The sequence below is a fragment of the Pseudophryne corroboree genome, chromosome 4, assembly GCF_028390025.1.
Source record: "Pseudophryne corroboree isolate aPseCor3 chromosome 4, aPseCor3.hap2, whole genome shotgun sequence".
Classification (NCBI taxonomy): domain Eukaryota; kingdom Metazoa; phylum Chordata; class Amphibia; order Anura; family Myobatrachidae; genus Pseudophryne; species Pseudophryne corroboree.
The window spans coordinates 812,275,597-812,287,941 of NC_086447.1; the positions used below are offsets into that span (position 1 = coordinate 812,275,597).

Sequence of the window (12,345 nt, forward strand, 5' to 3'; positions counted from 1 at the left end):
AGTTCTTACTCCTCTACGTCTTATAATTCTCAGTACCTTAGGTATGAAAAGCAGAGGATGGAACACATACACCGACTGGTACACCCACGGTGTTACCAGAACGTCCACAGCTATTGCCTGAGGGTCTCTTAACCTGGCGCAATACCTGTCCCGTTTTTTGTTCAGACGGGACGCCATCATGTCCACCTTTGGTAATTCCCAACGGTTTACAATTATGTGGAAAACTTCCCCATGAAGTTCCCACTCTGCCGGGTGGAGGTCGTGCCTACTGAGGAAGTCTGCTTCCCAGTTTCCATTCCCGGAATGAAACACTGCTGACAGTGCTATCACATGATTTTCCGCCCAGCGAAAAGTCCTTGCAGTTTTTGCCACTGCCCTCCTGCTTCTTGTGCCGTCCTGTCTATTTACGTGGGCGACTGCCGTGATGTTTTATCCCACTGGATCAATACCGGCTGACCTTGAAGCAGAGGTTTTGCTAAGCTTAGAGCATTATAAATTTACCCTTAGCTATATTTATGTGGAGAAAAATCTCCAGACTTGATAACACTCCCTGGAAATTTTTTCCTTGTGTGACTGCTCCCCAGCCTCTCGGGCTGGCCTCCGTGGTCACCAACATCCAAAACTGAATGCCGAATCTGCGGCCCTCTAGAAGATGAGCACTCTGTAACCACCACAGGAGAGACACCCTTGTCCTTGGATATAGGGTTATCCGCTGATGCATCTGAAGATGCGATCCGGACCATTTGTCCAGCAGATCCCACTGAAAAGTTCTTGCATGAAATCTGCCGACTGGAATTGCTTCGAAGGAAGTCACCATTTTTTTACCATGGCCCTTGTGCAATGATGCACTGATTTTAGGAGGTTCCTGACTAGCTCGGATAACTCCCTGGCTTTCTCTTCCGGGAGAAACACCTTTTTCTGGACTGTGTCCAGAATCATCCCTAAGCACAGGAGACTTGTTGTCGGGATCAGCTGCGATTTTGGAATATTTAGAATCCACCCCTGCTGTTGTAACAGTATCCGAGATAGTGCTACTCCGACCTCCAACTGTTCCCTGGACTTTGCCCTTATCAGGAGATCGTCCAAGTAAGGGATAATTAAGACGCCTTTTCTTCGAAGAAGAACCATCATTTCGGCCATTACCTTGGTAAAGACCCGGGGTGCCGTAGACAATCCAAACGGCAGCGTCTGAAACTGATAGTGACAGTTCTGTACCACGAACCTGAGGTACCCTTAGTGATAAGGGCAAATTTGGGACATGGAGGTAAGCATCCCTGATGTCTCGGGACACCAGATAGTCCCCTTCTTCCCGGTTCGTTATCACTGCTCTGAGTGACTCCATCTTGATTTGAACCTTTGTAAGTGTTCAAATTTTTTTTTTTTTAGATTTAGAATAGGTCTCACCTAGCCTTCTGGCTTCAGTACCACAATATAGTGTGGAATAATACCCCCTTTTCTTGTTGTAGGAGGGGTAATTTAATTATCACCTGCTGGGAATACAGCTCGTGAATTTTTTCCCATACTGCCTCCTTGTCGGAGGGAGACCTTGGTAAAGCAGACTTCAGGAGCCTGCGCAGGGGAAACGTCTCGACATTCCAAACTGTACCCCTGGGATACTACTTGTAGGATCCAGGGGTCCTGTACGGTCTCAGCGTCATGCTGAGAGCTTGTCAGAAGCGGTGGAACGCTTCTGTTCCTGGGAATGGGCTGCCTGCTGCAGTCTTCTTCCCTTTCCTCTATCCCTGGGCAGATATGACTCTTATAGGGACGAAAGGACTGAAGCTGAAAAGACGGTGTCTTTTTCTGCAGAGATGTGACTTAGGGTAAAAACGGTGGATTTTCCAGCAGTTGCCGTGGCCACCAGGTCCGATGGACCGACCCCAAATAACTCCTCTTCCTTTATACGGCAATACACCTTTGTGCCGTTTGGAATCTGCATCACCTGACCACTGTCGTGTCCATAAACATCTTCTGGCAGATATGGACATCGCACTTACTCTTGATGCCAGAGTGCAAATATCCCTCTGTGCATCTCGCATATATAGAAATACATCCTTTAAATGCTCTATAGTCAATAAAATACTGTCCATGTCAAGGGTATCAATATTTTTAGTCAGGGAATCCGACCAAGCCACCCCAGCTCTGCACATCCAGGCTGAGGCGATCGCTGGTCGCAGTATAACACCAGTATGTGTGTATATACTCTTTATGATATTTTTCCAGCCTCCTGTCAGCTGGCTCCTTGAGGACGGCCCTATCTATAGACGGTACCGCAACTTGTTCTGATAAGCGTGTGAGCGCCTTATCCACCCTAAGGGGTGTTTCCCAACGCGCCCTAACTTCTGGCGGGAAAGGGTATACCGCCCATATTTTCTATCGGGGGGAACCCACGCATCATCACACACTTCATTTAATTTATCTGATTCAGGAAAAACTACGGTAGTTTTTTCACATCCCACATAATACCCTCTTTTGTGGTACTTGTAGTATCAGAAATATGTAACACCTCCTTCATTGCCCTTAACGTGTGGCCCTAATAAGGAATACGTTTGTTTATTCACCGTCGACACTGGATTCAGTGTCCCTGTCTGTGTCTGTGTCGACCGACTAAAGTAAACGGGCGTTTTAAAACCCCTGACGGTGTTTTTGAGACGTCTGGACCGGTACTAATTGTTTGTCGGCCGTCTCATGTCGTCAACCGACCTTGGCGCGTGTTGACATTATCACGTAATTCCCTAAATAAGCCATCCATTCCGGTGTCGACTCCCTAGAGAGTGACATCACCATTACAGGCAATTGCTCCGCCTCCTCACCAACATCGTCCTCATACATGTCGACACACACGTACCGACACACAGCACACACACAGGGAATGCTCTGATAGAGGACAGGACCTACTAGCCCTTTGGAGAGACAGAGGGAGAGTTTGCCAGCACACACCAAAAACGCTATAATTATATAGGGACAACCTTATATAAGTGTTTTCCCTTATAGCATCTTTTTTATATATTTCTAACGCCAAATTAGTGCCCCCCCTCTCTGTTTTAACCCTGTTTCTGTAGTGCAGTGCAGGGGAGAGCCTGGGAGCCTTCCCTCCAGCCTTTCTGTGAGGGAAAATGGCGCTGTGTGCTGAGGAGATAGGCCCCGCCCCTTTTTCGGCGGCCTCGTCTCCCGCTCTTAACGGATTCTGGCAGGGGTTAAATATCTCCATATAGCCCCCGGAGGCTATATGTGAGGTATTTTTAGCCAAAAAAGGTTTTCATTTGCCTCCCAGGGCGCCCCCCTCCCAGCGCCCTGCACCCTCAGTGACTGCCGTGTGAAGTGTGCTGAGAGGAAAATGGCGCACAGCTGCAGTGCTGTGCGCTACCTTAAGAAGACTGAGGAGTCTTCTGCCGCCGATTCTGGACCTCTTCTCGTTTCAGCATCTGCAAGGGGGCCGGCGGCGAGGCTCCGGTGACCATCCAGGCTGTACCTGTGATCGTCCCTCTGGAGCTAATGTCCAGTAGCCAAGAAGCCAATCCATCCTGCACGCAGGTGAGTTCACTTCTTCTCCCCTAAGTCCCTCGTTGCAGTGATCCTGTTGCCAGCAGGACTCACTGTAAAATAAACAACTTAAGCTAAACTTTTCTAAGCAGCTCTTTAGGAGAGCCACCTAGATTGCACCCTTCTCGGCCGGGCACAAAAATCTAACTGAGGCTTGGAGGAGGGTCATAGGGGGAGGAGCCAGTGCACACCACCTGATCCTAAAGCTTTACTTTTTGTGCCCTGTCTCCTGCGGAGCCGCTATTCCCCATGGTCCTTTCAGGAACCCCAGCATCCACTAGGACGATAGAGAAAAGTCAATATAAAATTTGGATATAAGAGCTGATTAAGATATAATCATTATAGGAGCGTAAAGGAAACCTATTACGTATTTACAAAAATATGACTAGAATTAGAAGAACACGTATACTTTTTGTATTAACATTTAGCTTATGAATGGTTATGGAATTTTAACAATCGGTCTACTTCTCCAACCAATTAGAATGTGATCTTTCTGGAATCCAAGTTACTGAATATGTTATTGTCAAGCATGCAGGTAGCGGTAAGGCCCAAGGTTGGGAACACTGAAAGTTGGTACTAAGAAGAAATAATTTAATATGTGATGAGCTGACTGTCCATTTCCAGGAAAGGTGAAACCTGAACTCCAATCACAGAAAGGGTTTCATAATGAGTCCTTATAGACAATCAAAATTAAAACTCTCCCCTTTAAAAGACCGATATATTTTGAAGTAACGGAATTGAAGTGACATACTATGAATAATTCTGAATATGTATTAGCTTTGATAGTTTGAAGGGAATAAGTATTGAGTAAGTTGAGAGATGTATAGGTTTTCGGACTGAAACCTCTGGGAATGTGCCGCCTAAGCCGAGACTCTAATAAGGCTCATTCTGTAACTCTCTTCTGTTTTTCATAATACATTTTATTACTATTTGAAGCAGTTATCACTTTAATACTTTCTAAAAGTCCACAAATCCAAAACTGAACTCCTCTGCTTGCTTCCCCTTCTAGAGTTCACCTAACACTCTCTTAACAGTGGCACATCATGCTATGCTTATCTTCTGTTCTGCAAGTCCACACCCTGGATGTCATCCTTGACTCCTCCCCCTCCTTCGATCCCAACATTCAGTCCTTCTACCACTAGAAGATTTCACCTTCCAATCATCATCATCATCATAAAAATAAGACCTTTCCTTATCCCCAACACCATCAAGCATCTCATCCACTCAATTATCTCATAGCTTTTCGTAACCTTAAGGTCTGTACACACTAGGCGACTTTGTAAGCGATATCGCTCAATTTTTCCCTCCTGAGCAATATTGTGATGATAGCAGATATGCGCTTACGAGCCCTCTGTTGTCTGTACATGCAGCTCACATAATATCGTCAAATGCTGCATATTCGGGCTGGCCGTGGCATGACGTCACGCTGCGATATCACAGTGTGTATGCAGACCGTCAGCGGCCCAACCTGGGAGAGGCCTAGTGGAACGAAACGCCCAGTGTGTACGGCCCTATACCAATCTATGACTTCTGTGTGTTTCTTTATATAATCATTAATTTATGCTCTTCCCACATTGTACACAATTGCAGGATTATGTATTCCTCTATACACATACATACTATTAATAATCTCTAAGAATGTGAATAAAAACATTTAGCCATTACCTGAAAGGCAAAAGTTGGATCTTCACAAATGAACGTGGATCCAGATTCATGAAACGCCGGCAACTCAACACTTTGTGTGTTCAAAACCTTTTCATCATTTCCAGAGGGCATATCTGTCCTAAATGACTGCCAGTCAGACTCTGCAGGAGAGTCTGTCTTCTGTTCTCCAAAGGCAGCCCAGGAAGGACTTTCTCCCTCATCATCTTCAAAGGCATTCCACTCTGCAGGCTGCTCAATATTGCCTGCCGTACTGAAGTCGGCAAAATCATCAGAGACTTCTACAATGTTGCATTCCTCAGTTGTGGTCAAGGAAGGTTCCTCGCAAGGCCTCAGCTGAGAACATTTGTCAGTCTCATCGTGCAACTCCAGCGTCTCTGAAGGGTCTGCCTGCTTCTCCTGAAAAGCAAGGTTGTTTGTATCCTCAAAATCATCAAAACTATTCAATTCCTTTACATCTGAATCCAGTTCTAATGGTTCATGTAAGTGCATCTTATCTGACTTGCTGTGGTCAGTCAGAGTTTGAGGTGTCTTTTCACTAGCAGCATCTAAATCTCCAACTGTACTATCATATTGTGACTGATCAGGAGAAACATTGAAACTGTTGGTATGTCCATCTTGTGAATCAAGTTCTACCTTCTTAACATCCTCCGATCTTTCCAGTGACTTTTCAGGTGTAGTACAACGCATTTCACCAACAGTCTGTAACACTTCCTCCATTCTACTATGTATAATATCAGGACTTCTTTTGGTATCCACTGCTTGCATACTATCAGATAAATTGGTTTCTAATATAGGTGTGACGGTCTCCTGAGAAGGAACACTGTCAGTTGCTAGTGTATCACTTTCTGAAGCGACATAATGTGTTTCTTCTACAGTTTGAGGGACTGGGTCTTTTAGTACTTCTGTAGAAGAGCTGCTGCCTTCTTCATATCTACTCAATCCAGTGATAGGTTTAACACTTTGAGCCTGTCTTTCAGGCAACACCTTGTGTGCTTGCTGGTCTGTGTCATCCAAGTGTACAGAATCTTTCCTTGAAAACGTGGCAAAGTCAGCAAAGTCATCACCAGGGCTTGGAGGCGAAAAGTCTATGCTTAAATCTGTACTATGAGAACTGATGGATTTAAATCCCTTTGAATGTCCCATACTGTCCAAATCTTGTAATCCCTGAGGGCTGTCAGAATCGATCACGGCAAACCCATTAGTTAGATTTTCCAGACTATGTATTTTATCTCCATTACAAGTGCTACCTATTCGATCCTGACTCCTACTTATTACATCTGCATTGTCAACACAACTATGATGGGTTTCCGAATTTAAATATGTTGTGTTCTCCCCTGAGGTCCCTTTATTATCAAGTGCAGCATCATTAAAATGGGCGATATTTGTCTCGAAAACAGAACAATGTCCCTTCTTAGAGCTACTTATCTCAGAAATGTTCTCATTGGCTTTAATAGAGGTAAGGCTAGTGAAATTATTTACATTATCCGAGTAATCATGTATCGGTAAAAAGTGGTTTGACGGGATAAACTCCTCCCGAGATTTAGGGTAACCGACTGCGTCGAAATCAGAAAAACTAATTCCAGAGTTGTTGACTTCAGCAAAGCCACCAAACTCTCCGAATTCATCATCTTCATCATCATCCGCAACACTGTCGAGAGGAGGTGGGGATGAAGAATACATTCGAATAATTTCAGGTTCCATACTGTATAGTCTTGATTAAGGATGGATAAGTACACCTACAAAGCAAAGAGACAAAAGGAAAGGTCATTAGTTTTTTAGGGAGACGTAAAAGTTTATGCACACGTGTAAAAAGCAACAATTGTTAGAATAAAAGTACAACGGAGCTTGGAATTCATTTCATGATATAAAAAGGTGACCACAACTGTATGGCTTCGCTACACTGGCTACCTGTAATGGGCTAACAAAGTACATTATCACACAAGTAATAATCAATTGTAAGAAAATTTTCCTTCTAATTGCTATTGCACTAGGTACAATGGACAAAATCCGTGGAACACTGGTTGTGGTCTCCATACAGGGCCTGATTCGTACTTATAGTAGTGGCAAAAAAAAAAACAAAACAAAAAAAGACAAAAAAAAACAATTTGCACCTTGGCAAAACTAGATGGCACTGCAGGGAGAAGGTCAGATGTAACGTGCAGAGAGATTTAGTGGGGAAATTCATTTGGTTTCTATGTGCCCTCTAGCGCTTAATTTCCTGTATAAAGTGACGGACGATATTCAATTGGTTTGCTGATTGTGCATAAGCAACTGGGCGCCCCTAGCATTTACAGAATGTTGTGCACAAATGCAACAGGTTAAGATGCGTTAAGTAGCTAAACCCTTCTAAACCAGTGGTTCCCAAATATTTTTGGGTCATGGCACCATAGAGTATCAGAATGTTTTTTCACGGCAGCCCTAGGTCAAAAGTTTGTTTGAAAGAAATTCAGAAAAAAAATTGTATAAATTGTGTTTATAGGTTATCCTTAGGTTGAGTTGTGTGGTGAGGGACAGGAATTGCTTCTGTTTGTCCACATATTTTATGATTGGCAGTGACAAGCACTGGTATTGACTATTACATTGACCATAAATAATTAGAAGTTGGTCCTGGACCACCAACCCGAGGCACTCAGACTGGAAACCACTGATCTAAACTATTGAACGCGTTGCTGAAATTTCCATTTTCTTGTGTACACAGCTAGTTTCTTTACTAGACATTGTGTCAATATAAATCCACAGCCTTTTATCTTTCTTTGTTTTTCCTCTGCCCCTTTTAGAGTGCTATGGAAAGTACAGCCGGTCTTGGCTGACAGCAACGAGCAGGTAGATCTGCATTTACAGTGATATTTCAGGTTACACTTCGCCGGCTCACATAGAGGAACTACGTGTAACAGCAGCTTGGCAAGCTTAATTGTGTAAACCAAGCAGTGGAAAATTGGCAGATGTCTGATCAACCACAAATCATAAACGAATATGCTAGACAACAGGCAGCTAGATGTGCAAAGAATCCCCAAGAATTTGTAACCGGTTCCGTGACAAAGCCTAGACGTAGCAAGATGTAACTTTAATTACTCACTTAACATAGTGACTAGTTCTATCAAAATAGCTATTGTACTACTCAAAACAAAACCCTACTGTAGCTGCAAAAAGAAGGTAAAAGCGGAAAGAAATGCAGAACATATTTCCTTCCCTTGCATGACTAACTGGGGCATATTACTGTACTGCTCGCTAATTGCTTTACTTACAGTATGTTTTGCATCTTTATGATATCATGGGACCTATGCAGAGCAGTTTCTGTAAGAGATAAGAGAGCCGTAGGAAGAGAAGTGATCAGAGGCACAGACCGAATGTTTCATGAGCTGGTATTTTATCTGTTCCCAGCCAAAATAATAAAAGCCACATGCAGTAGCTACTGGGCCCTGATGTGCTGGCCAAAGGGAACACTTGGCACACTGAGCCTTGTACAGAGGTGGCCGATGCAGTATCCACTCTTGTGACTGTGGGTGGAGTCGCGGAAGCAATAATATGCAAATGCTAGTTTCAGCCTGTTCCCATGCGCAACTAACTTTGGCTTTAAATTTCAGTCATAAGAAAGTGAGGTAGGGAAACAGTTATGAGAAAAATGTAGCTTGACATGTGCTGAAAATAATGATTTTTATCCAAACTATCTATGACTTCTCTGAGGCGAGATATTGCATTTACCCCAAGTGTCCGCAATAGTGAAAAAGGTCATACGCCATGATACAAAAATTGCGCCATCTTCATATGAAGGTAAATAAAAAGGTGGTTTCTGACTACTAAGTTACAAGGGTCATCACACACAAAACATATACCGTATATACTCGAGTATAAGCCGACTTTTTCAGCACTTTTTTTTGTGCTGAAAAAGCCACCTCGGCTTATACTCGAGTCAGCGTTAGGAGGGACACGGAGAGCACAGCGCGCGGCTCTCCTGTGTCCCTCCTGCATCTCCGGCGGCAGCGGCGTGTGTGTGTTAAAGGAAGTGCACGAACCGGCTCTTCCTTTAACAAACACCGCTACCGCCTGAGACGCAGGAGGGACACAGGAGAGCCGCGCGCTGCGCTCAGTGTCCCTCCTTCAGAAGACAGCGCGGGAGCGACGGAGGGCAAGTATCTAGCACTGCGGGGCACATCTGGCACTGTGGGCACATCTGGCACTGTGGGGCATATCTGGCACTGTGAGGTCTGTGTACAGCTAGAGCTGCATTTCCCACCCTAGGCTTATATTCGAGTCAATAAGTTTTCCCAGGTTTTTGTGGTAAAATTAGGTGCCACGGCTTATATTCGGGTCGACTTATACTCGAGTATATACGGTATATACCGTATATATTTTTTAAATGGTCAAGCAACCAGGGCTGGACCACTCCACATGTATTGACTCGGGAACAGAGCTCTGTGGTGCTGGGAAGAGGGTTCCTTAATTTTCCAACCCAAGTGGAAAATAAAGGGGGCTACAGCAGTAGACACCACACCCTCCAATTCTAGCAAAGGCATAAAACAGCCACTCACAGAGACACCTGGTGGCACCTACAGTCAGTAAGCTGCTGGAAGGATTTAACATGCTGCCTCCAGAGTTTGAATTAACTAGAGAGGTGCAGAGCAGTCTGGGAGTCATTGCCTGTGGATTACCATTCTAGAAGCCCGGAGGGCTCTGGAACAGCAGACAGAGACCACTGTTCAGAGATCTGGGAACTGTGTTTCTGGAGCCCAGATTCAGCTAGAGGAAGAGGTCAGGTACAGCAGCAGAACCTTTATGTAAGAGATGAATAGATAATATACTCCCCATTAGACTTTCAGATGCCTGGCAATAATGTCCACCGACCGCGATGTTAAATTATGTCAAACCTCTTCAAGCGGACACACATGAACAATGCACGCATCCACCTGGGTTTAAAGCAGGGATAGCCAATCATGACCTGCCCTCTACTGAAATATGTTCCCTGTCTGGATTCCTCTAGACCACTCTGTACAGAGGTGATGTAGGCAGCTTGGCAACATCAGTGCCAGGCGCACTTCTCTGCTGCTCCACAACCAGTCTGCCTCCACTGCATATTCCATGGGGGTGTCTGGAGTTATTGGCATGGAGTGGCCGTGTACAGACTCACAGGAGTGAGGCAGAAAGACAGCAATGGCTGTACGAGTAGGAGAAGGTTAATACAAGATTCACTTATCTGCTGATAAAAGTAATACAACATCTGTAGTTTATGTCCACATACTTCAAATTCTTTCTATGCAAGATATGAAAAGTGCATTCTAGTAACAGTGTACTCATCCCCATAAAACAAAGAGGGAAAAAACAAAACCTGTTTCTTATAAAACTTTACTAATCCACTATCAACTGACGTCAGTCATGAAGCCACAAATGCAAAAGGAAAATATTTTATCATCTATTTTTTAATTTTGAAGGAAAGTTTGCAAGGGAATTCTAAACGGACTGAGAATTAGTGTAGGCAGAAAACAGCTGGATGTAAGGACATGGATGCCGGGAGGTGTGTGACATGATATTATCCCTGCATCGCCACGGTTAGACAACAGCCAACACTACTGCTATGCGCTGCTGGATGTCACTTTTCCTTTACCCGAAAACGAACTTGTCTACCGATTCCCACTTTGCCCTCACTTGCTGCATCCTACAATATCTAACACTCATCACCTTACATAGTCGGTGCTGCTGTGAACATTCAGGTCATCCGATTCGGTCAAATTTCTGCAGGAAGATTTAATGCTTGCTATTGGAACAGGAGGGAACCCAGTTGCCTCCACTACCCATCTTTCAGTCATTGGGGTCAATTAAATTTGCCAACAGTTGAATAGCGTCGGGAATTAGCTGCCGTCGCTATTCAATTCTGCTCATGTTAAGTCGGCGAATGCCTGTTCTCCTGGACTTAAGAGGTTGATTTGTCGGGAAAACGGGCATTCTCCGACTTAACTACCCGGTGCGATGCAGATTCCCGACAGAATCAGCCTCGCGCCAGAACTTTTGTTGGATTTCTGCTCGCAGCCCCCGGGGGAGAGAGAGAAGAATTCCTGACAATTAAGGGTCACATGGTGCTGTATTGAATAGTGCCAGTAGCTAATTCGCGGTGCTGTTCAACTGTCGGCAGATTGAATTAACCCCACTGAATTACCACTTTCCTTTATTCCTACACATCACAGCACTGCAGACCTGCCCTCCCACAATCACACGAGTGTACAGGTCACTGCCTTCCACATGATCAGAAGATCGTCCTCCGATATACGTTGTACTGAGATGAGATTGTAGGACAATGCGAGTAATAACCCACACCAGCCTAACCCATGTGTTCTACAAACTGCATGCATGGTTGATCCACCATTTGGTAAAACTGGTTTACATAGAAACATAGAATTTGACGGCAGATAAGAACCACTTGGCCCATCTAGTCTGCCCCTTTTTTATTTTATCCTTTAGGCAATCTCAACCCTTTTTTAACCTTAATTCTTTGTAAGGATATTCATATGCCTGTCCCAAGCATGTTTAAATTGCCCTACAGTCTTAGCCTCTACCACCTCTGATGGGAGACTATTCCACTTATCCACTACCCTTTCTGTGAAGTCATTTTTCCTTAAATTTCCCCTGAACCTCCCCCCCTCCATTCTCAATGTATGCCCTCGAGTTCTAATGCTTCTTTTCCTTTGAAGAATGTTTCCCTCCTGAACTTTGTTAAAACCCTTGATATATTTGAAAGTTTCTATCATGTCCCCCCTTTCCCTCCAAACTATACATGTTAAGATCTTTTAGCCTTTCCGGGTAAGTTTTGTTATGTAGGCCATGCACCATTTTAGTTGCCCTTCTTTGTACACTCTCTAATGTATTTATATCCTTCTGGAGATAGGGTCTCCAGAACTGGACACAGTATTCCAGATGGGGCCGTACCAATGACCTATACAGTGGCATTATCACTTCTTTTTTCCTGCTACTGATTCCTCTCCCTATGCAACCAAGCATCTGACTTGCCTTTCTCATTGCTTTGTTGCATTGCTTTCCTGCCTTCAAGTCACTTGAAATAGTGACTCCTAAATCTCTTTCCTCCTCAGTAGTTTCCATTATAGTACCCTTGATACTATATTTAGCCTTTGGGTTTTTGAGACCCATTAT

At 44.3% G+C, this 12,345-nt stretch overlaps 1 protein-coding gene across 2 annotated transcripts in view; it reads right to left on the minus strand.

The window, feature by feature from the left end:
- The window catches only part of AFTPH (aftiphilin), a 131,017-nt gene that overhangs the window by 57,990 nt on the left and 60,682 nt on the right, over positions 1-12,345 (minus strand). For both annotated transcript variants that reach the window (XM_063918434.1, XM_063918433.1), the window contains exon 2: positions 5,209-6,944. In XM_063918434.1, the coding sequence (XP_063774504.1) occupies positions 5,209-6,909 (1,701 nt within the window). In that variant the 5' untranslated portion in view covers positions 6,910-6,944. The remainder of the gene's footprint in view (positions 1-5,208; positions 6,945-12,345) is intronic.